The sequence below is a fragment of the Uloborus diversus genome, chromosome 4 (genome assembly GCF_026930045.1).
Source record: "Uloborus diversus isolate 005 chromosome 4, Udiv.v.3.1, whole genome shotgun sequence".
In the NCBI taxonomy this organism is placed as follows: domain Eukaryota; kingdom Metazoa; phylum Arthropoda; class Arachnida; order Araneae; family Uloboridae; genus Uloborus; species Uloborus diversus.
Genome location: NC_072734.1, coordinates 62,250,923 through 62,277,194, shown reverse-complemented (window position 1 = coordinate 62,277,194; position 26,272 = coordinate 62,250,923). Strand labels below are relative to the sequence as shown.

Below are 26,272 nucleotides of genomic sequence, written 5' to 3'. Positions count from 1 at the left end.
GAAATCTAATGGGCTCAAACTCACAAAAATACTTGAATGTATTAACAGCCAAACATATTTCAAGCTCTCGAAATTTGAGGCTTCCAGCGTGATAAATTTTTTAATAATCGTAGCCAAAAAATAGGCAATTTGTCACAAAAAATTAATTTGCCATTTTATAATTACAAATGTGACAACCAACAACAAGCTCTAGGCCCAGTTATTCTAGTCAGTTCATTAGTCCCCAATGCAGATCAATTGCCAATGGCACTATTAAAGCTATCCACCTCCTTGCTCATTGCCGCCTCTTCCTGTAAGCCAGGGATGGATTGGGAATAAAATTCGGTTCGGTTATCCAGAGAAGACCGGCGACTCTCCAATTAATATACAAAAATATTTAAAAAAAAACCTCACAATTTTAATTAAACATTTAATTAATATTCAGAACATAAATTACAAAAACGTTTCATAATTTATTTTAAACTGAATAACTAATAAATTATTAAAAATAAATAACCAAATATTTATTTAAATAATCAGCTAATATTTATTAAAATCAATAGGAGGCATTTCATAAAAAAAAAAAAAAGAGCAAATAAATTTTTTCTAAAATCGTTGTGGCAGTAGGATGTGTTCCAGATACACCTGGTACAGTGGCGCAAGCAGTTTTTTTTTGGGGGGGGGGGGGGGGGAGTGGGGTGCACACTGAAAAAAAAATCTCATCTGAAAATCTTTTTTATTTGGCAGGAAAGGGGGGTCCGGGGGTACTCCCCTGTAAAAAAATAAAAATTTGTAGTCTTAAAAACGCAATTTTAGACTTTATTCGCTGATATTAGGGGGGGGGGGGTACAGCGATCTCAGCGGAAACTTCTAGAGATTGAAGCCTTAAAAACACGCTTATAGGCCAGATTTATTGACGTTGGGGTAAGTGAAGGAACTCGGGGACTGTCCCGATCGATTTCTTTTTAATACATCGAAATCAATTTCTTTTCCCCCCTCCAAGTTTTTGAAATTGAAGTTTAAAAAGTTCAATTGTAGACATTCTTTTAAGATTTCTATGGGGGGAAGAAGGTTCTCGTGCTCTGCCCTGGAAATTTTTTTAAAATTTTGGTCCTAAAAACTTAAGCAATGATTTATTTCAGGAGCTATTCCGCTTCATTTTTTTTGTAAGTATGGTTTAAAAAATCCTAATTGTGTATATGATAGAGAAAGGCGGTATAGGTACCCCTTGCCCCAATATTTTCTGAAATTAACGTCTTAAAATCGGGATGTAAGACCATATTTTGTAATATTAGTAAGGCCAGTGATTTTCGATGATTAAAGCTCTAAAAACGCAATTTTCGGTGTCTCTGAGTATTTGGGGGCTTTACCAGGAAAGGTAGGGAGGGGGGCTTCGCCAAGTTTTGTCGCCAACTTGGCGACAAATTTGATGGTTAAAATTTTTTTTTTTAAATTCTGGTTTCAATGTGGCCATTGTTAGTGATATTTAGAGAGTTAGAGAGATAATCACATTAAAATTGCAAAAATAGAGAAATAACATTAAATTGGTGGAAAAGGAAGTTATGTGATGCACATATCAGCTCGTTTTTTTTTTTGACTTTGCGACGGCCGCGGCTCCCTACTTCTCAGTTCTCAACCTTTTGGTCTGAGTTATCATGTAGCTTGTTGAAAGGAAGATATGGTCTAAATCTTCCCATAATGGGAATCGATCTCGATCGCATGGGATAACTAGTTTAACACAAAAGTAACTTCGCTGAATAACTCATACTTCAACTGAATCCCCCCCCCCCATTTTAAAGCTCCTCTTTCTCGCAGCACATGATCAGTATTCAGCTCAGGGACATTTAAAAAATTTTTTCTTTTCTGTTAGCAAAGCCATATTAAAATGTAAAAAGTTAAAAAAAAAAAAAAAACATAGTATGAACTAGTAAGCATATTTTATTATTTTGTTTGATCACAAGACTTCTTTTTGATGCAGTTTTGCAATTTCACTCTCCCCTTTTTTTCCCCTAGAGTTATGAAGTGAGTAAAGAATGTTATTATAATTTCGAGGCATCCAATATACCGTAACATTGGAGATGATCCAGCTAAAGAAAAGTTAAATAAATAGCATGTTGCATGTTCCAGTGGCATACTCAGAAATTAATTTTAGGGGCTGCAGCTCTGTCAACCCATCCCTGAGTACGCCACTGCATCCTAGTCTAATAATTATGAACAGCAATCAATATTTTTTTGCAAAGCGTTAGTGAAGGGACCGTTTTTACAACACCAACAAGAAAAATCGATCGCTAACAAATCTTAACAAAGTATTCTGTTGACCAGATAGTGCAAAATAAATAATTATAATAAATCAATTAATATATTTATACGTATATACAGAGTTGCCAACTGCTACGAAAAATCGTAGTTTCTACAAACTACAGCCTTGAACTACGACACTAGAAAAATGTGTCCAAAACCTACACTTTTCGTTTTTTTACATTTTGTAATCACAGGAAGTTTTTCAATCATCACAGATAATATCCATAGTATAATCATTTAGATAATATTGCTTTTCTAACAAAATTCTAAATGTCTGTTTAAAAATAAGTAAAATAATCTTGCCACAATAATGTTAAAAAAAACTTAATATCGATTATTAGCATTTTTTTCAAAGCTAAGTGTTACCTGTCCAGGAGAGAGGAAAAACTTGTTCTGGCCCACATGCAAAGGATGGGACGCGGCTTATATGAGTCACATTTTGTTCTAAACAGCTTTGATTCCATAAAGCGGCTGATTCAACAAAGCTGGATTTCGTTTTTGATGATTTCATTCATTAAGAACGGTTAATTCAACTGTCCACTGTTTCAAAATGTTGAAAATTTGGTGCGGCTACTCTTGGTGTGCCGCCCTTCGTCATGTAAAGCTGAAAGAAGCTTCAGTGCACTGAGAAAGCTGAAATTGTATCTAAGGTCGACTATGACACAAAAGTGGTTGAATCATGTTGCTTTATGTTACATTCACAAAAACATCTTGGACGAAATTGATCACACAAAAAATTGCACGGATATTTGTATCCCATGTGCAGTCTAGAAAAAATGTATTTGTTGGGATTTAATTTTTTTTTCTTATTTTGTAATTATGTAAATCAAGATGTACCCGTTTAAAAGTATTGTATTAAATGTAAATCCATTTCTATTTGATGTCAAGATATATATATATATGAATTTGTCTTAATGCAACTTGAAAATGATAGAGTCAGAATGGTCCTCCCCAATAAATTTCAGCTGACGACGCCAATGATGTTTACAAAGATGTGTTTTTAGAAACTCAAATTAAAAAATTTCCAGGAAAAAGTAGCCCGAACCTTTTTTCTTCTCTTAACTTCAACAAAAATGGTCTGTAACTGAGCTTATTTAGAACATATCATTTTAATTTTTGAAAAATAAGAGAGCTTCCTCGATCCTCCCCAATTGTTAAAATCGTCTAAAAGAGAAACACCCAATTAAAAAACTTCAATAGTGCAGTCTGCGCCATGACACCCCACCCTTAGGTGGACACCCCTATAATAATAATGACACCCTCCTCCAACTCCAAACAAAAATCTAAACTCTCTCTCTCTTACTATACATAATAAGTTTGAAAAAAAAAAATGGGTAGCTGTCAAAGGCCCTAGTTCCAATTTTTCGACCTAGTGACAGCCTTGTTGAAAGAAAATGCCTTCATTCACTCCAATGAAAGTTGGAGAAACTAAAACTATACAAGACTATACGACCTTAGCTCCTCCAAAAACCAAATACTGCATTGGCCACTGCTAGGACGCAAGAATTTTAAAAGTTTCGAAATGTATATTTTTAACATTAGAGATCTTTTTATTTTTGCAATCGTTGTAGGGGAAAAAACCCCATTAAGCACAAATAAATTATCTCAAGCACCTTGAATTATTATGTAAAATAAGCGCTAAGTATGTGCATACACACACAGACACACATAGTCCATTCTCGATAACTCGAAGTCCAAGGGGCCGAAAACATTCGAGTTATGGGAAGTTTCCACAACAGTCTCAAGAGTTTGGGACCCGATAAAAACTTTGAGATAAAGGAATATTAGAGTTATAAGCTTCGATTTATCGAGATTCGATTGTATATGTATATGGGGACATATAGGGGGTAGCGGGATGTTTAGTTGTTGAAAAAGGGGTTGCGACGTGAAAAAGGTTGGGAACCACTGAACTAGTTCATGCCCTAAAAGTTTGGTCAAGTAGTACTAGTACTGCCATTACTTGAGAATTTTTCAGGATTTTTTGCTTGACGTCATCCTGTCATCCTAATAATACCATGGCCTGTGCTCACATTAGCTCTCCTTTCTCCTGCATTATTTTTTTTCCTGCATTATTTTTTTGAAAAATTCCATAATAGTGGATTCCTTGCTCAAGGTTTTATTTTATTTTATCACTTTTTTTTGGGAAGGGGGGGGGGGCACTTTTCTGACTCCCTTTTCCCCCTCTTCGTCTATTGTGTACATTTAATGTTTGTCGATTTGTTATCTAAAATGCGCATATTTATCTGTGGTATTTAATTTAGTTTATCGACTGTGTTATCTATTGTTTTTTTTTGTAATAGCAAAGACAAAATTAATTTGATAGAAAAGTGGAAATGTTTTGATTGAATATGAATGTTGTTTTTCCAGCCCATTGTCATCAAAAGATATTACTTTATATTTTTTCTGTCAAAAATTGCTCAATTACTTAATTGATTTCCAATTTATTTGAAATTTTCCTCCACAAAAATATTTGTGTAAGCTAATCAATGTTAATTGATTATCTGGGGAAATTATTCGATTAAGTGGGGATCTTTAACATTGCATCAATGGGGATGTATTCGGTTCCGGGAGTATTTATTTACATAATTCGTTGATCCATTAAGCGATTTAGCGGGGATGACAGTACAGTGATCTCTCGCTTATACGCGACCTCTGTTATACATGTTTTTCTCACGAGCCCCGCCAGCGATATAGGAAAACAGTGTTAACTCTTGTTCATTTATACGCAAAACCTTAAATGCACCTTTCACTTATGTGGGATACATTTTTTTTCAAGTTTTAGTTAAATCACGTATTCACCCTTTGCCTCTCAGAAAATTTTTACCCTTCTTGTTCTGTCTCTTGGAATGAATTCACAAGCCTTTATTCCTTTGTTCAAATTCTTCCCAAAATGCGTTCTTTTTTGCAATGTGCAATAGGGGGAGAAATTAGTCCTGTGATTGACATCGAGAGGGGAGACAAGGTTACATACGAAAAGGTTGACGTCACTAAAAGTCGTGCTCAAGTTATACGCATTGACGTAGCCTATCGAGAATCTTTTGCATCCTCGTAGACTATAGCACTGATCATGTGACATTTTTTAGGTTTTGGGGAATTCGCTTACGTACTGTAGTGTATAAAAAATGACAAAACCTACAACTTCAAATTTTACATTTTTATTAAATTACAATGCATTTAGGGAAATTATTTGCATATTTATTCATTAGTATTAGTAGTGTACTATTAGTATGTTTATAACTGATGTTAACTTATTGCAGTTAAGCTTTTTTTTGGGGGGAGTTTTCACTTATGCGCGAAAATTTCGTTGTCCCCATTGGTCACGTATCAGTGAGAGGTCACTGTATATGCTTTTTTTTACATTGAAAAAGGATTCCCTCTATTCCAAAACATGTGTGAGCTACTCTCATCACTATCTAATTTTACATTTCTTCAAAAATAATACATGCTTTACTTTACTTACATCACTTTATTTTTCTTTCACTTATAATGGTATATCTTTATACTATAATTATCTAATCAGCCAGTGCAACACAATAAAGATTTTGTTAACGAAATGAAAACGCACTTTTAAAGGAATGTTTGTTTAATAGACTTCAATATGTTAACAAGATAAAATATATAAATAATGAATGATTTATAATAAAATGATTTTTTCCTCATAACAGCAACCTGAAAGAAAAAAAAAAAAGGTAAAGTAATCTTTCATGTTGCAATTTAACAGAAATATAAAATACATCAGCATAAAAGACATAATCAAGTACTCAATGAATATTCTTAGAAAGTAAATAATTAATAAACATCTTTTGAATGCAAAGGAAATGGGAGAGAGAAACTCAGTGACGCAAATTACAAAATTTACTGCATACTGGCCTGGATAGAAGGAAGAGGCTATTGCCAAGGGGGGCACTGAAGGCAGCCACTACACCTCAATCTCATATAAACCCTAAATTCTTAGAACTAATCTATACTATTAATTTCTGTGCGCGTCTGTCATTACGTGTGTCTGTCTGTAATCCTATCTCCTCTGGACTGACAAGATCTACCAGGTCAATGCTGGTACTGCTGGATACAGAGAAGCCATTCCACATTGTCTCCACCACAAAATTTCCAGCAATTTTACATTGCTATGCATGTGCATACAATATATTTTGTAATTTGCGCATCGTTAATATCAAATTCTTGTTAGAAATTTCAAATGAAAAATAAATAAATAAATAAATAAAAATTGGAACAAGTTAAGAACAAAATCACGTTTTTGTTCTTAGTGGTAGTAAGTAGCCGATTCAAAGTAGCCGATATTATTTTATAGAAATAAAATCAAAAGTTTTCAGTAGTTTCAAACCGCTACATTTTCTTTTTAGAAATCAATAGCAAAACTTCTTTCCTCTAAAACAAACTGCCGCAGTAAATGGCGGTAAGTTTAGGTTATTTTAATATCTATATTTCTTCTGTGCGTGTGTTTGTAATCATAAAGCTTTTAAACGGCTGGACCGATTTTGATCAAATTTTTTGTGTGTAATTAAGTTGTTTCAAGAATTGTTTAGAATCGCTATGGATTGAATCGGAAACATTTTTGTTAGTTAATTAACTAATTTAAACATTGGATGGTTATATCTCCAAATGATTAATATTTATTTTAACCTATAGCTGAGTGAGAACTGAAATTTTTTTTTAACCTGTTGCCAATAAGAAAGCCAGCTCTACTTTTTGTAATGAAATTTCCTACTGTGATATGTCGATTAAGATAAAAAATAGAGAGAGACAGAGAGAGAGAAGCCTTCAATTTCTTGAAAGCAACGATTTTAGTTCCCGTGATATATTTTAAAGTAAAGTAACAGAAGAAATCGGGTTTCTTTCACAAGGTTCACACAAACCGTGTCTTCTGTTGTCGTAGTTGAACCATGTGACCGGATCGGCGCTTTAAGTTCTCCTAACCAAATGATCAGAAAGTATTGTACCTAGCAACATTTGTGTCTCGGCTCAAATCCATATGAGTTTTGGAACCAATGGCAAGAATACTTAAAGGATTATCAAACTAATCAGTACATTATTAAAGGAAAAGGTGGTGGAATTTAAAGACGAAACAAATTTTATTTTAGTCCAGATAAATTACGACAGGGTAGCTCTGAACACAAAAGATCAGTGCAGTGGAAGATCTTTATCTTTGGAGGAAAGAACAAATTAGGCAATATATGAAGATCATTCAAGGATGCAAGTAAGGATAGTGAGACAATGCTCAGGGTGAAAGCGGGATTTAAAAGTTTTCGTTCAAAAGATCAGACCACAAATTAGTCGGAGTTTGTTTCACTTTATGATAGGCTGGATTACAGTAACATGGTGGCTTTGCAACTTGGGCCATAAATAGTAGAGTTGTGTGATTATCTGTTTACATTTTAAAGCTACTGTTAATGTAACTTATTGTATTTTATGTTTATTTGGGGAAATATTTTTAATAGCAAAGAATTGTTTTTGGTTTTTAAACAGTATTTAGTCATTTTAGTTGAAGAATGTTTATTTTACATGGGGAGGGGGAGGGGAGTGATTTTCGCTTATTCAGGGAACTATTTTTACCTTTATCTTTTTTTTAAAACAATATCCTTTCAATGGTTTTTTCATATGGGGGACGTTGCAGCGGGATTTCCCATTTGTTTTAAAACGGTAGTTCGATTTTTTACTTAATATCTGAGCCCGATTTTTATCCTTTGAGTATGGCTGAAGGAACAAACCATGCAATCTATGAAGATCTTTTAAGTACGCGAGAGAAAATAGTTAATAAACTACTGCTTAGTGGGTATTAGATGAATCAAGTTGTAATAAATATACGCATTCTGACAACAAGCAGCTTAAAACATTTGCTTTTCACATATTTTTTTCCACAAAAGGTTTCAAACACTTGTTAATTGAAATTTTTCAACTTCTCAATTTACAAAGTTTGAACAGAGCAAGCTCTGTCGGGCAGGGCTGTATCCAGAGGAGGAGGGGGGGGGGGGGTGCGCAACCCCAAACTCGAAATGTTTCATATTGCAAAACAGATTTTTTTTTTAAATTTCTACTGACAGAAAAGGAAAAATAACAAAGTTTTTTAATTCTTAATTTTGCAACTATTGAATGAATGAAAATTTGAAGAAATACAGAAAAAGCAATTCTAGTTCTCATTAGCTGCAAAGCATACTTGAAATTTAGACCATTAATTAGGACTTCCTTCTCTCACTCCCAATTCAATTCGGGGTCGCCCAGGGCCAAGGCAGGCCCCTTGTCAGTTTGGTAGACTTGCGCCTTCTTCCAAGGGCGTGCACAAAATTTTTTGGGGCCCGTCACAAATTATTTTTTTGGGCCCCTCTCCATATTGTTTACCCCCTATTTTCACCCCTAGTTTTAAAAATATTGGACCCTGTTCAGGTTCAGGCCCGGGCCAACAGGTGTCCCTTCTCCCCCCTCTGCCCTCCTCCCCTTAAAACTCTTATAAAACTTACACTGCATCGATTTTGAGCCGGGCTCCCAGTTTCCGATTAGAGGTTCATATTTGGTTACCAAGAAGTGCCAAATTCAGCTCCTTGATACATCCCGAGTTAAAAAATGTAAAATCATGATTCTCGCGTTTTTGTAGCATATTTTTCAAGATGAATTTTTGACTGATATGTGCCATGTCTTGCTATTTATTTAATACCGAATTTAGTATTTTAGTAGTTTTTTTGTTTCTGCTTGTTTTTATCTTACTTCTACTGCATACTGTTAATATCTTAAGCATGAGAAAAAAAAAACATACTCTACTCTATTTCATTCTCTGCACTACTTGTGATTAAAAAAAAATGTTTGTTTTGAGAAATAGTTTGTTACATTTATTTTTAATTTAAAATGGGAGTGTCTTTCAAAGTTATAACCATTTTGTAAGACTATGCAATTAACTTCTGAAAAGTGCAAATAAAGTGATTTAAATAATTTCAACTATCCTAGAGTCTTTGAAAATTATTTAAGTTTTTGAAATTCCTTGAAAAGTTCTTCAATTTTGTCTCTTATTAAGAAAATAAAACATGAATTGTCCAAATGGCCAGAATATTACTCTTTCGTTCTTATTTTCTAAATCTCTACACCATTTTTTAAAAACTATTTTGTACAATTTTTATGCTGTAGAGTATTTGATGAAAAGGGGGGGGGGGGAGTGTTGGAAAAGTGATCAAAAACAAATTACACTAAAAGTCGATATGAGCAAATGACAATGTGTTTTCTCTTTTGTCCCCGTTTTTCCTCTCTGTCGATTATTGTCAACAATTTGTCGAGCAGGCAAATTTTTATTTTGATTGATCTCTATTTGCAAAAGAATGCATAACTTTTAAAAGACTTTGTTTGCATATTTTTCTTCATATTTTGGCAGTCTCAATTACCCCATATAAGACCTCAAAATACAGATTTTTATATATTTTTTCGAAAAATTTCCCGGGGGGGGGGGGGGAACCCCTGAAATTATGGATGCTCTACATCTGACTTAAAGGGACTCTCTTGTTATCCTTACCACTACAAAGTGAATAAAAAAAAATAATAAGAAATTCAAATAAAAATAACAGTCCAACAGTGGAATCATTTAAAATCGAGATGAAAAACATCTTCTTTGTTAAATATTTTTACGCGGGTATGTGTGTCTACTATATGTATATATGTGTGTGAGTGTTAGGCCCCTCCCAAAAAATTTATGGATACGGCCTTGTTTTCGGGTCCTCTAGTATTGAATAAAACTTACAATACAAATATCAAGAGCAAAATAATGGAATAAATACAAAAGCTTTTTCTTACCTTTCTAAACTAAAACTAATCATGGATGTACGTGCTGAACCTTTCAGCAGATTTCACCTCCTTAAGAAAACTGAAAATAATATTTTTTGGCTATAAATACACATTAAAGAGCAAATAAATAAATGAAATAACTAAAAATAATTACAAAGGATAAATAAAAAACTTTTTGTTTGGTTTGACCACGGCAAATATATATACAGTCGAACCCCTCTATAGCGAACCCGGGATATAGCGATCCCTCGGTTGTAGTGAACCTTTTAATTGGTCCGAACCGAAGCCCTATATCATTAATACAATTGCATATGCTTATAACGATCCAGAAACATGAAAAAATCGGCTATAACGATCCTAAAATGTCTGAATTTTCAAGTTCTTCTTTGCACATGCCCCAGTGAAATTCTTTAGCAATTGTTCTTTCAGCAAACTCCATCTTCTACAATGCTCACCCCTTTTTCTAGGAAATAACCAGTCCAAACCACATTCCTCCTTTATTGTTCCTTGCAAGAGCAGCTGCTTTTTCAGGGGTGGGGGGTGTGGGGCGAGCCTGTTTTCAAGCTCTCTCAATTTTCTCAACTGGTTTTAGTCAAAGGACAAGATTATTGGTCACTCGTGCGTTTGCTCTGATTTTTAGTTTCCTTTCCACTGCGGATAATCGTGTGAACTAGGTAGAAATCATCATGGCCAGTGGAAATAAACGCAAAGCATTTTCTGTTGAAGAAAAAGTGCAATTAATTTGCAAATTAGAAAGTGGCGAAACCCAATCCTCACTTCGCAAAAAATTTTCGCTCTCAAAATCTACTGTAGCCACTATTTGGAAGAACCATGATGCAATTGTTTCTGCCTATGAAAGAAACATAAATGGCTGTAAAAAAATGCGAAAAGCAGGAAGGCAAAATGTAGACGAAGCTTTATTTAAGTGGTTCACTCTGCATAGGAACAGAAATGTACCGATAACGGCAGCCATTCTGCAGGCAAAGGCAAATGAATTTGCCGAACATTTTAATGAAAAAGGTTTTGTCTGTTCTAACGGGTGGTTGGATAGATTCAAGAAACGGCACAACATAACGAGTGGAAAAGTTGTGGGTGAAGCTGCAAGTGTGTGCTCTTCTGATGTGAAGGATTGGATGCAAAATGTGTGGCCGGACATCATTCGAGATTACGACGAAAAGGATATTTTTAACGCCGACGAAGCGGGCTTATTTTATAAGCTGACTCCAAATCAAACATTGAAGTTAAAAGGTGAAAAATGTGTCGGCGGAAAACACTCCAACATAAGGATAACCATTCTTGTTTGTGCTAACATGACTGGCTCTGAAAAACAAAAGTTGATGGTTATTGGAAAATCGAATAAGCCCAGGTGCTTTAAGAACGTGAAGAAACTTCCTGTAGTTTATAAATCAAACAAAAAATCTTGGATGACTGCTGACTTGTTCCAGGAGTATCTCCAACAATGGGATAAGGAGCTGTCCCAAGGGAAAAGAAAAATTGTTGTGCTGACAGATAATTGTTCAGCACACGTTGAACCAAGGAACTTACAATGGATTAAAGTAGTTTTTCTCCCTCCCAACACTACTTCAATAATGCAACCGATGGACCAGGGAGTAATTCGTAGCCTTAAATGTCATTACAGAAAACAGCTAATCTTGCGCATTTTAGAATGTTACGATAACAACAAGGACTGTGACATTTCCCTCCTTGATGCCATTGTTTTGGTTGAAAAATCTTGGAGGATGGTATCTGACTCAACTATCAGAAATTGTTTTCGTCATGCTGGACTTAGAAAAACGCAACAGGATGAAGATAAAGGCAATGATGAGGACGATGATGATGACAACCTTCCCATTTCCAAGTGGCTGGAAAAACACGGAGTGCACGTATTTCCTCAAAGTGAAATTGAACATTTCGAATCTTGTGATCACGATGTTGCTACATCTGGCGAAGTTAGTGACAGCGATATCGTATCAGAAGTAAGCGAAAAGATGAACTTGACTTCAGATATGGATGACGATTCTTCGGACAATGATGAAGGAACGGAAGATGCAAATCCAGGACCATCCATTTCCACTGCAAAAGCAGCTGTAAATATTTTGAACAATTTTTTTGCGACTGAAAACATTGACAAACATATTGTGGATTCTTTTGCAGTAGTTGAGAAAAAAATTAATGATATGTATATAAAATCTAAAAGTTTTCAACCGAAAATAACGTCTTTCTTCCATGCTACTGATAAATAAAAAAAAGGTAAAATTTAAATTTGCTTATTTTTGAGTAAAATATACATAGTTACTAGTTATTTCTAAAACTTCATTTTATTACCCTAACTACTAATGAAGTCATTGTTCAAGTATGATGTTTATTATTGTAAATTATTACCGAATTTTGACTATTTTTTTTTGGGAAAATCGGATGTAGCGAACCCCCGGTTATAGCGATCTCTCAAGTCGGTCCGTTGAGGGTTCGTTATAGCGGGGTTTGACTGTATATATATTTATAACTGGAAGGTGATTTAAAACAAACTAAAGAGCTAAAAGAATCGAGTTTTCTTTGTAGGTGGGAGAAAATGAGCAAAATTTAATTTTTTTGAACAAACATTGCTACACAATTTTTATTACATAGCATCACAAGATTTTTATCATTTATCATATGTACAGAATATTACAATATTGAAAGAGATTTCAGTAACTTCAACTCAGCATTTGAGAGAGCTGATTTCAAACAGAAACTGCATAATGATTGGATTAAACAATCGAATCATTATGAGTACAGTATTTGCTGTGTACAGTATTACTGAGTGCAGTATCCCAAACTTATTTTGGAAAATAAAAAGTGAAAAACTGATGTTATAACTTTGCTGATAGAGGTGCCTGTAGATCTACCTCCCCGTGGTGCACCCTGGTAACACTCGAGTGGCTAAAAGATCTACAATTTGGCATGTCTCCACCTCCTAAGGTCAATACACTTCGTGTATTGCAGTGTAATGCCGGTCATTCTTACTGTGGGGTACCTGGTAATGAGATTGCAGATTACCTGTTCGAAAAGGGTGTTCTGGTCACACAGAGCATTCCCCGACAAGTGCCTTTTTGTGGTATTAAAAAACTTCTTAATGATGCAGTTAGGGCCCGTGCACAAGACGAACTTAACACATGTGTACTGCCGTGTGCAGGTAAACGGCAGTAACTGCAGAAACGAGTTTTCGAGATATTTGAAGAAACGCGTTTTGGATTCAATACTAACAATAGGGAAATGTTGAAATTAGACGTCTTTCTCGCGCCTTTTTTTCAGCGGAAACCAAATAAGCGACTTTGCACAATAAAGGTAACGTACAACAGATGACAAAAAAGCAAAAAAGTAAAAAATGAAAAATTTGCAGTTACTGCCCTTTACCTGCACACGGCAGTGTACTCCATAAAAACTGGCGAGATGCTGTTCTGATGTTACGTAATGGCTCAAGACGCAGAGCAGTTGCAGAATTCTGCCTGGCAACCGGCCATGGCTGCCTGCGAAAACACCTTTTCAGAATCGGAGTTGTTCCTTCCCCTTCTTGTAATCTGTGTGGCTCTGGAGAGGACATGGACCGCATCCACGTACTGCAATGTACTAAGCTTCGCAAGACCTCCCTCGTTGAGCGCTATTGGGAGGCTAGAGACAATATGGATTTATGAACTTTGTTGCAGCATCTTTTGTTCTATGTTCCTCTTTTCATTTTTGTTTCATGTGTTGTAACTGTTCACAATCTGCCACAGGAAATTTAAAAAAAAAAAACTTTGCTGACATAGGGCAGCACTACTTCTGCTGTTCCTTTTCAAGTCAAATATACTAAAAAATATATAGTGCTGCAAAAATCAAACACAAGGTCTAAAGTTGCCCTAAATGTCTGTACATGTTCTTTGTACCTATAAAGTTTCAAAATAAATTGAATATTTTTCTGAATATTTAAGAAAACATCTAAAATCTAAAGTGAGCAGTCAGTTTAAAAAATAAATTTGACTGTTATAAATATTACAATACTTATGGCAAAACTATCTAGTCATATGTATGGCAATATTATGTATTAAAAAGTTGCATAATTAGTACATTAGAAGTATTGGTAAAGCCCCATGGCTCAGTGCTAACGCTTCCATAGCACAGAACCGAATTGGATTACCAGCCGACTCCGCCTTTCACCAGTGGGTCTGTAAAATGAGCACCAGGCATGCTAGAGATCTAAACAATGGGGGTTCTGCGTTCGGCTGACCACCTGACCGGCACATCTGCTCTTGCTCCCCAGAGCCCTTGGTCTCATAAACTGAGATGAGCACAGTAGGATTTTGCCTCCATGGACTGTCCCGTCACTGAGTAGAGTTTAGTTTAGTGATGGTGCTTAAAATTATTCTAATGTCTACATTCTTCAATTGTTCTGTGAAATTATCTATATGACTGCCATACTTTATAAAATGTAATTTGGATATCTTCAACAATTTTTAAATAGTTTTGGTGATGCCCATCTTGGATAAAGAATGCATCATTACCTATTAAAGTTATGAATGGTAGTTCCTCCTAAGACGATTCTCATGCCAGAGGCTTGTTTGTTGATCAGATGAATATTCAGAGATTCTTCATAAGTAACTCCGCCAATTATGAAGACAATCACATCCTGAGGCCTGTGAGGAAGAGGGGTAAAAACTTCTAAAGAAAACAATTTAAACTAGGCACATCATCTAACAAGTATTGATTCTCACTAGACATGAGAACGGTAGGAAAACACCCAAGGAAATTTTGGGGGAAAAAGTTTTTTTCTGTGGGGTTTATTCCCACATGGAAAAAACTGAAAATTTCGAAATTTTTTGCACTTAATAATGCATTTAAAAAATTTTAATATTTACAAAGTTTTTTTTTGTTTAAATATTTCTTGTAATGCATTCAGATTTTTTAAATGTATTTATTTTGTGTAATGTATTTAGAAATTCATAATATTTCACAATTCCATTTTCTTTTTGCAAATTTTTTTTATGCTCATTATCCCACATGAAAACACTAACTTTGAAAACGCAAGCTGTAAGATAATTTAATTTCCCTGTGCACGAAAGCATTACATGCTATATTTCTCATTGGAAATGTAAATGTATACACAGGATAGCTTAGTAAATATTCAGTTATTTATCATTTACCAATTTCAATGGTGACTATGAATAATCACTGGGGATTACACAAATTCAATCACATTTATCGCATTATATACACAGTTCTATGACAGGGTTGTTTGGTTTAAACCATGGTTTAAACCAATTGTTTTATTTTTTTTTTAAACCATGCGGTTTTTTTTAAAAATGTTTTTTTTTTTTTTTTTTTTTTTTAAAGCCAAAAAAAAAAAAAAAAAAATCCATTTTACAGGTTTACATTGATTTCTCCACACACATTGAAAAATGTAAAATTCCATTTAAGCTAAGTTCCTAGCTAAGTTGCAGAGATAAATACTAAAATTGCAAAGTTGCTTCTTCAAAATGTATTACAAGCTTTAATCGAAAAAAAATAAATATATTTTTTATTTCATATATGTGCCATAAAGCAGATTTCAGTCAACTTCCATCAAAATGTTTAATTTGCATGATTAGTTAAGATTTACTAAGGATTGAATCTTTTATTGTAGATGCAATCCATTATATTGCTCACTCCTGTTGCAGGGGTGTGACATTTTTGCCCATTTATTTGCACTTTCCTGGAATTTTAACTTTGATTTGTAAAGTAATCAACAGTATAACTTAATTGTTTGCACCTAAAAATTAAGATTTGTTCTGCTGGTGAACACAAATGATATTTTTTGAATCAAATTTTAAAAAAAAAGTTTATACTTCATATTATGATACATAATAGTTCAGCATTATGTAAGATCAGAAAGAAAAAATATGAAAATTGTTCTTTTGAAAAGATTATGCTTAAAAATATAACTTTCATCTTTATTCGATAATTATTCATATTATGTTGGTTTTATAAAGTTTTTTTCCTTGGATCTTCATTATATTTTATCTTAACCCGCATCACAATCACTTCTTGAAGTATTTCGTATCATAAAGGGTCTATATATACATGCATACTAATATGTTAATCAAGTCAAACATTTCAATCAATATTTCCCCGCAGAAAGCTATTTTAATTATTTAATTTAGTTACAAGATTTTGTTCTTATCTCTTTAATTAATCAAGAAATTAGGTATAATGTGACTATTGAATAACTGTTAATTACATGGAACCTTAATTACCTTCCGAAAATTATTTTTTTTCTCACAAATGTATTTAAACCAAAAAAAAAAAAAAAAAAAAAAACGGTTTAAACCAAAAAAACCTGGTTTAAACAAAAAAAAAAAAAGTTTTTCATACCAACCCTGTTCTATGAACTTCCTAATGCCAAATAACACTCGAGTATACTGACATGCTGGGCACAAAAGTTGTTTCTGCATTTTTAAAATCAAAATCAAGTTATTGTCTCCAAGTGGTCGTTTGAATATGTTTTACGTAAATATGATGTTTTATGGCTATTTGTGAATGGGAAATATTTTGTAAAAGTGAAAACTGAATCAAGTAAGTATATGGAGATGCGAAACTTTAAATTGTTGTTTCTCCATTTGAGCTCAGCTGCACATGAGACTCTTGTGGTTAGCACAGCAGTCTAGTAGAAACTTTTAAAGTAAATAACTGTGAAAGCGGGACACAAAGGAAAAATATAATCTACACAGCAGTTTATTACTCTCGACACGTAAGCTTTTCTTTTGTGAACTTAAGTAGAAACTTTTTTTTATATCCAACAAAGAGTTATTAATTGTCTTTTCATACCTTTCTCGAAGTTGCGTCCCACTCAAGTATGGATACGCCATTTCTTTCAACTTGTTTTTCATAATGTCATCTAGGATTTCTTTCAGCAGTGGTGTGTGCTGAGTGTAAATATTTTCCACACCCTGTAATAGAGGTAAAAATATAAACATATAATGAGTGGATCGACATCACATAAGTACAATATACCAGGGGCGGCATTTCAGCATTTCATTTGGGGGGTCGAGTTTCTTAAATATGAATTACCTCAGTATGGAACCAAAACACACATTGGCTAACAGCAAGTAATCACGATATGGGTTTAGAATTAATAAAAATAAGTGTTCAAAAACAATTTAAATTTTTATGACAAAATTTGTAGTTTGTTTTAGAACATATTATCATACCAAGTGTTTTGGAACTACAGTTTTCACCTTTTGACAAAGTTTTGATGCTTGATTTTTAAAACACGGAAGAACAGGAAATCTTGATACTAATCCAGCAATGCCCAGTGTCATGCTCTTTTTTCAGCTAAGTTTTTTTTCCCCACTGTACTTCGAAAATAATTCTCTAAACTTCTGAAACACGAAAATGATTCTTTTCTACGAACTGAACTAACTGATTGGAATAGTTGAAAAATAATTGAAGTAGCAAAGTTACGTATGAAAACACACCTTTCACATCTTGCTCTCAAAAATCACCCAGATAACTTTAAAAATTGATGATCTTCATTTTTCTTCATTGAATGGTCTATTCTAGGCTAATCTCTAAACAATTCTTCTTGCCTCAAGCTATAAATTTTACACATAATTAAAACAATTTATTTTTTGTTTTCAACATCCAATCCAGATCATATAGAGCCTACAATACAGGAAACTATTTATCATCAAATCTTGTGTTAATTTCATTAGAAACTGAATCTATTATTTTACACAATACGTTAAATCAAGGTATGACTTTACATCATCATGTGCATTTTGGTCACCTCTTCTAAATTCATTTGAATATTTTTTGCACCTTTTAAAAATTCTCTAGAGTAAGAATTTTTTTTTAAAGACACGCTTGGTTGAAATATACATCCACGTGAAATTTATTAATAGTTTCAATTGTAGCTTAAACTGAAGCTTGAACAGTCCAAAAATTAAGGTTATGATTGAAGTTGTTTTGATAGAGTAAAGCATTGTTCAAAAACTCTCCGCAATACAAACAAAACGAATAAAAATTCATATGAAGACATGTTAAAAGACAGCTTCTTCATTATTGAAAGAGTTCACACAAAATCACTGCTTTGAAGTTATTGATAAGGGTTTTTAAGGTTTAGAAGACCATCTTGTATTGTCTCTTGAAGACCTTCTTGTGTCCTCCTGAGATTGCATTGTTGAAGAGCACACAGAAAAGATATTTGTTGATGGAGAGATATTTGTTTCGAAAACAGCTTTTATTTTTAAGACGTTTTTATGAAAGTATACAATGCAATGAGCAGTTGAAATGTGTTTCTACCAGAAGAAAGTGATGAACACTCATTAAATAGACACACTTAAAATATGAGCATAACAATGAATGTAAAATACCAAGGCATTTAGTGAAAATCATGCAGCCACACCACTGCATGAATCTCTCATAACCGTCGTTACACAGAGCACACAAGAATGAAATATTTAGCCTATATGAGGTTTACGTCTTTAGTTAAAATTAACCATCATTCTTTATCAGTTTTTTCTGTTCTGAAAAGGTCGGTAAATGCTTGATGAATTTCTAATCATTTAAAAACACGGAAAACACTTGCTCATGTCTGAAAATATGTCGAGTTTCTTCAACCATTACGGAGAACTAGCAAGATTCGTTTTTCATGAACATTGGTTTGCGATTTACGTAAATTGAATTTGCTCGTTTTTTATCACTCCTCTCAAAAAATTTGGGGGTGCGACCGCCCCCTCTCGACCCCCCTATTTGCCGCCCCTGCAATATACATATCATATACAGTGAAACCTCCCTTAACGGACACTCCCGAATAACGGACACCTCTAATTAACGGACATTTTTGCAAGTCCCAGTCCCTCAATATAGGCCATTCCATGTAATTCCCTCTGAATAACGGACACTCCGAATAACGGACAGTTATTTCACAAAAAAATTCCCTTGCGATTGTAGCACTTCCGGTTTTTTTTTCTTTTCACAGAATATCTAGTAACTGCTTACCTTACAAAGCTTTTCACCCTCCACAACTGATATTACCCCCCCCCCCCCCCCCCCGTCATTTCCTTATCACTGTTTCTTGGAATTAAAAGGGTGGTAATGGGCAGAGGCAGCGATTGGGGCTTAAAATTTGGGGGCAGAAAAGAAAAGAACTAAAAGACATGGTACTTTTTGCAAGCAGCAAAAAAGGAAGTGTGTGTTGTCTTGCCGATCGATTTCAAGTTTCGGAAAACTCAAATCAGCAAAATTTTAAAAGATAAAGACGAAATTAGAAAATTGTGGATTGTGAGTTTGAATGAAAATTAAAAAAGATGCAAAGTTTTGCAAAACAGAAACCAGTGAAATCGACGAGGTTGTCACGAAATGGTTCAGAGCTGCTCGTGCAAAGAACATCCCAATAAGCGGGGTATTACTCCAAAAGAAAGCCAGAGATGTCGGGAAAACTTTGGGGATCGACTCTTTTAAAAAGGCAGTGTTTTCGTTCAGGAGTGAAATGATACCTGACAGTGCACATTAGGAGGAGCAGAAGAGGAAAAAGAACTTAATGAGCTACTGGTTCATTAGGATTCAAAAGTCAGTGCTGAAGACTACGTTCAAATTGATGAAGACTTGTGGATTGAGGAAGAGAATTTGAACGTTTCAAATTTCATTTCTCACAACACAACTGAACTACGTGTTCTTTCTGACGATGATGAAGATGAACTTCCTGTGATTGAAAATGATGTTTGCACAATTAGACTTTTCAGAGGCACTGAAATACAGTAAAGAATTGAAAAACTTTTTCCTGAGCAAAGGGGACACTGAAGCACTTGCTAAGGTAAATGGTTCAAATATTTATATTGAGAAACAGGCTTGTAATGCAAAAAAGAGATGTCAAACTGTTTAACTGATTACTTTAACTGATTAAATGCTTTTTAAGACAAGTGTGTGCTGTTGGTATACCTTTATTAAGAAAAACAGATTAATTACACTTGACGTAAAATGTAGTAAACCTTTCGCAATTGTTTCGATTGTGTTCTACAAAGGGAACAACAGCTCATTTTGAAAAGGTAAATTAGGTAGTTCCTCCTAATAGCGGACACCTCCCAATAACGGACAAAATATCTGGTTCCTTGACTGTCCGCTATTCGGAGGTTTCACTGTACCATAATTTCGCATAGATAAGCCATGGCTTACACATACTTTAAAGTATAAATTTAACATCTGCAGTGTATTTGCCAGGGAGGAAATTTTCCCCCTACCCTTCTTTCTTAGTATTTCTTATGTACGCTCAATCGAGCGGCAATTCATTTAAAAATGCTATAGAGCTCACAAATTGCACCATGACACAGGTTTCTCATTTAACTTAATTTTTCATCTCCTTAAACCTGCGAGAGATCAGTGGATAGTGCTGATTTTACCGCTGCTTGCTGTCATTGTTCTTTTCAATGTTGTCAGATTCGCGATGGTACCAGACGTTTCATAAGGCAGAAAACTGCTAACTTGTTTGAGCAATGTTTTAAAACATCTTAGTGCTGATAAATTTAAAAAAAAAAAAAAAAAGTCAATTGATAAAAGTCAAACAATTTTGAGATGTATGCCTTAGTAACACAATGATTTGAAAACTTCTCATCCAACCAAATGTAAATGTCTGCATCTACCAACACTAGTTTTTTGCATAACCTTAGCGTTTTTCACTCTTTTTCATTTTGTACAAAGTTTACTCCATTTCTATCCATCAACATGTGCAGTTGCTTGTTACAGTTTCATTCTTACTATAATAAATGATCGCATCCATATATATAAATGTTATAGAGAGAGCTATATAGAGGAGGAGGGGCAACCATGTTTTGATACGCTCTTCAGCGGCGTATATAATGGGGCGGCTTATCTGATGAACTTTTGTTTTCAGTTAGTAAATTATTGCACGTGTGGGGTATATGATGGGGCGGCTTACCTATCCGAAATTACGGAAGTATGTTTTGCTTATAGATTACAATATTGAGAGTAGTGATTATTTTAATTTTTGTCACAAAAATTGCATAATGAAGCAAAATAAGGTTGAAGATGAGTAAGTAGCTGCTAGCAGAGCTTAACTTATTTTTATTTAAGCAAGTGAACCTATCAAAAGAAGTGTAGATATCATAGTTTGTACCTCAGTTACCACACAAAAATACAGCACTAAAACAATCATTGGAAAAAGAAGAGGGATTTACATTACATGGAGAACATTAATTATTCAATTGGAAACCTCTTTACTATATTATATATTTTCTATCTGAAACTTTTTCGAGATAGAACATGTGCACGTACCATATCAAAAAATTCTTTTAAGTAGCATCTAGCCACTTAATTAGTACAGTAGTACCTCCTTTAAGAGAGACCTCTATTTAAGGGACATTTTTTCTGGTCCCAGTCCCATTGAGTATGGCCCTCCATGTATTCGTCTCTTATTGACATTTTATTTGTGGGACATTCACAGAGAACAATTACAAAAATTTGAAATATTGAATTTAGTGGAATTCATGGTTCACATTTGTTTTCAAAAATTGATTGGTGAAAGTTTGTATTGACATTAACATGCAAAGTAACAAATAAAAAAACCGAACCCTGTGCATGACAGCCCATGAAAGCCAAGGCCTACTGTGCCCAACTCAGTTTTCCTGACCAGGGGCTCTGGGGTGCAAGGCGGTCCGGCAGGCAGGTCCGGTTATGTAGTCAGCTTAACGTGGAACCCCCCAGTGTTTGGTTCCCAAGCAGGCTTAGTACTCACTTTTCAACCCACTGAAGGGATGAACGGCTGAGTCAACCATGCCCAACTCGGGAACAGATCCTGGGCCTGTTGCACTGAGCCACTGGGCTTCAAACAAAGAAATATGTGTTCTAATATTCTTACTGAGACCTATATTCAAGCTTTTTCTTCTCATCAATGTTTTCATATGGGCTAAGCCCAGAGAGAAATGAAGTCGCTGACATAACTTTAAACAAAAGTTTAAAACATCACAAATAAGTTAACGGCAATATTGTAGAACCTTGATTATCCATGGTTTCTGTTAACCGAGCTGATAATGAAGTCTTTTTTTTTTTGTCTAAATATGTAAGCCCTCAAAAAGACGAGGCATTTTGTTTCTCTGCGTGTGCTGCCTGCTGTTCTGCCACAAAAACTAACTTCTAAGAAACATAAGATCCATATTTAGAGCAGGTGACAGATACTAATTACACATATGGAAATTTTGTTGCTAACAAAATCTACGATTTGGGAGCTATTGCCAGAAATTCAGGACTTTTGCAAAGAATGGTAACAGATTTAACTACAATAATGTAATTTTAATGAAATGATGAATTTTCAATCTAAAAATAAAATTATTTTCTGGAAATTTTGTGTTTTTTTAAAGGCACCTAATTCTTAAATTCACATTGTAAAAAAAATCAACGTTTTAAAACTTACTACAAGTTATTTTAATATTTTAGTTTTTTAACCATAAAACATTACTTTTTTTTATATTCTTTAAAAATATTCTATTGTATTTTAACAAACACATTTTTAAAATTTGCAAACTCCTGACATGCTTTTATACTAAGTTTCTACTAACCGAGATTTCCGACATCCGAGGCACCAGTGGTCACTATTAGCTCGGATAACCGAGGATCTACTGTACATGCCTAATGGATAACTACTTATTTCATATTTTAAATATTTATTACAATATCAATATTTTCTTTTATGATTTTAGTTACATTTAATACTGACCTTCAATCCTTTGATGACCCTCTTGGTAAAAGATCTTACATTTTCAGTAGTGAACAAGGGACTGGCACTACCTTTGTGCCCACTAAATTCAAGCACAGCTCGAACCATCTGTAATGAAAATTACATTTTAAACACATGTTTTTTACACATACATACTTAGAAGATTTGAATTGAACAAAGAAACAAGCTTTATGAGGAAACGAGCAGCGTCGCCCGGCTTTGCATGGTCCAAATCCAAAACAAAAGTTAAGTCGAGTGACGCGTGTTCAACATTCAGGATTGAACACAAATCAGGATATATTTGAGGCAGATTGCGTAAAAATAACCAAAAAGTAAACATTTTAAATCCCTCCATTACAGGAAAAGCCTTTAAAACAAAAGCAAGAACTTGTTCATATTCGAGGAAAAAAATTATCTTTCATCTCAACGATTTTCTTCACGCTATAAATTTTAATAAAGCATTGTTGTGGAAAGTTGAGATGAAGCACTGAATAATAATTTGAATGGGGGAAAGCCTTCGAAAAATAGGGATTTTTTTGTACAAATTTAAGTGTCATAATTAATGGTTTTTAATTGATATCCACTAATTATTATCGGAGGATTATGTTAAATAGCCAAACATAAAGACGGGAAGATTACGAATCTATCGATACCGGTTTCGATGGTCAGTTCACTGCCGTTCGGGAGAAGAAACTCGAACGTAGATACATAGGTACATACATACATTATCTTACTGATATAGATAAAGGTAGATGTGACAATACTAAGGTGATTACACTCAAAACTATTTTCCTGCAGCTCTTTAGTAGGATTCTAATATGAAATGTGTTAGGGAAGGGAGGAGGATTTAAAAAAGAAAAAAAAAAGAAAAGTCTATTTCGGACACAATGTACAGCCTGCTTTGCATTTTCTATCAATTGGAGGTGGCGATGGACATTTTTGAATCATTTGTTATTCAGAATCATTCAAGATGTCAGTGATTTTGGGGGATTATTTCAAATGAACGGCTGCCCAGAGTTTCTATTGAATGATTCAATTATAGAGCAATTTTTTTGAAAAGCTTATGATCAAATTATTAGGTATTGAATTATTCTTTTGCTTGATGCATTATCAAGTTATTTTAAGTCAAAAATGATAATAGCATAGCCAAATGATGAGCAGTGATGCATCTAATTAACAAACTGATTTGTCACACAATAATGTCAAAACTGCAGGCTTTAAAATCAACAAAAATGCTGATAAAGTAGGAATTTAAATAAAGGCAATTAAGAGCATTTGAGTAAAAAAAAGTTCCAAAAGTCTTTTTCCTAGGATGAATTCACAGAATAACTTTCCTTTTACAATATTTCAAAAAGGAAAGGAAGGGGGGTGGGGGAGGATAATGAATCTATATGATGAAATATTGAAAAAAAGTAAACCAGACAGCAACAAAAACAACAGAATACGAAAAAAACTCTCAATGAAACTTTTGGTTTGAAACAAAAATGTTCATCAACTGTAACAATTTGTTTGTTTCCTGTTTAAAAAATATTTTTACTGTCATGTACAAAGTGCCTGTTTCTAATAATATGAATTTCAGAAATTAAATTATTTTTATGCTCATTTCTGGTTAGACAACCCAATACTTAAATAAATGCTTATTATAAGAAAAGAGCTTAGGAAATTGCAGAATATTGCCTAAAACGGTTTACAAATATTTTTGTAAACTGGACAAAATTTAGGGCTGACAAAACTAAACTTTTCAATATGTCTCTAAACTGCCAAATAAATTGTTTAACTTTAAATGAAATTTTTGGAACATTTTAGCATCTGATCTTACAGCTCATATGAGAGTTATGGATCACATGCAAATTTCTTTTAATTATTTATACATTATTAATACCTAATTGATAAGTCACTGTTTTTGATGAGATTACTGATATATTTTGAACATACTCATGTGACTGTTAGTGATACTTCATCAAAATAGGGCTTTAAGTTATTGGTTGAATCTTTTTGGCTATTTCACTGACATTGATATCTCCCACTATAAACTATTGAGCTGATACAATGGACAAAACCACTTACTTTAATTAACTTCTCATTTGTATTCCTCTTTTTCAACACATCTATCAGACCAGTTATATCATTATTACTGTTCTTTTCATAATGCACAGCGTATAGCATGACAAGTCTGATTGCATCAATTTCTCTCACTTTATCATTTGATAACAATTTGCGGATTTTCTGAAAAACCAAAAATCCACCATAAGTTGTCTACAAATAATGTGAAAGCACTATTACTTGCTTTCAGAATATAATACAGTATCCCCTCGTTACATCGAGCTTTTCGGGGGACAAAGAAAAAGCGCGATATATCAAGAAAGGGTCTAAAGGGAGTGCGGGAAATTATAGACCTGTGAGTCTAACTTCGGTGGTTTGCAAAATTTTTGAAACATTGATGAAAATTAAGATAGTAAATTTTCTAGAGACTAATAATCTATTGACTAGTTTTCAGTACGGTTTCAGGAAAGGTAAATCTTGTGCAACTAATTTATTACATTTCTATGACAAAGTTACCATGGCTTTGGACAATAAGAAGCCTGTAGATGTTGTTTACATTGATTTTCAAAAAGCTTTCGATAAGGTACCGCATGTTGCTCTACTTAGCAAATTAGCTGATATAGGAATAGGAGGGAAAACTTTCATTTGGGTAAAAAATTGGCTGACCGGAAGGAAACAAAGAGTAGTTGTAAGGGGAAATTATTCTAATTGGAGTGAGGTCTTAAGCGGGGTTCCTCAAGGATCAGTGTTAGGGCCTGTTTTGTTCATTGTCTTTATGAACGATATTCACAAAAATATTTCTGGGAACATGAATTGTTTTGCTGATGATGTCAAAGTTATGGGGACTGTAGAAAATGAGGAACAAGCAAATCAGCTGCAAGAGGATCTAGATCATATTACGGAGTGGGCTGATAAATGGGGTATGGCTGTTAATGTTGGGAAATGTCAAGTGCTACATTTAGGGCATGGAAATAAGTGTACAAGTTATTATTTGCAAGGTTCAGTCATTAGTCAGGCAGACAAAGTTACTGATCTGGGGGTCCTAATAAGTCAGGATTTAAAGTTTAGCCAACAGTGCAGCATTGCTAGCAACAAAGCCAATAAGATGCTTGGGTTTATCAATAGATCGATTTCAAATAAATCTAAAGAAGTTCTTCTGCCCTTATATAGAAGTTTGGTAAGCCCCCATTTGGAGTATGCTGTTCAGTTTTGGTCTCCTTATCTTAAGAAAGACATTAATGTATTGGAAAGGGTTCAAAGGCGGGCTACAAGGCAAATAAGTGGACTTTCCCACTTAGATTATGATTCCAGGCTTAGAAGGCTAAAAATGTACAGTCTTGAGCAAAGAAGAGACCGAGGGGACATGATTCAGCTGTTTAAATTTATTAAAACGAAAGATGTTACGGGGTTAAAGTTTAGCACTGAAAACAGGACAAGGGGTCATTGTTTTAA

The 26,272-nt window shown here is 34.1% G+C and overlaps 1 protein-coding gene across 2 annotated transcripts in view; it reads right to left on the bottom strand.

Moving 5' to 3' along the window:
• Window positions 1-5,815: 5,815 nt before the first annotated feature.
• The window catches only part of LOC129221410 (vacuolar protein sorting-associated protein 45-like), a 262,766-nt gene continuing 242,309 nt past the window's right edge, over window positions 5,816-26,272 (bottom strand). For both annotated transcript variants that reach the window (XM_054855891.1, XM_054855892.1), the window contains exons 10-15: window positions 24,845-25,003; window positions 22,778-22,885; window positions 16,876-16,997; window positions 14,577-14,708; window positions 10,069-10,138; window positions 5,816-5,949 (exon numbers count right to left, since the gene is read on the bottom strand). In XM_054855891.1, the coding sequence (XP_054711866.1) occupies window positions 10,084-10,138; window positions 14,577-14,708; window positions 16,876-16,997; window positions 22,778-22,885; window positions 24,845-25,003 (576 nt within the window). In that variant the 3' untranslated portion in view covers window positions 5,816-5,949; window positions 10,069-10,083. The remainder of the gene's footprint in view (window positions 5,950-10,068; window positions 10,139-14,576; window positions 14,709-16,875; window positions 16,998-22,777; window positions 22,886-24,844; window positions 25,004-26,272) is intronic.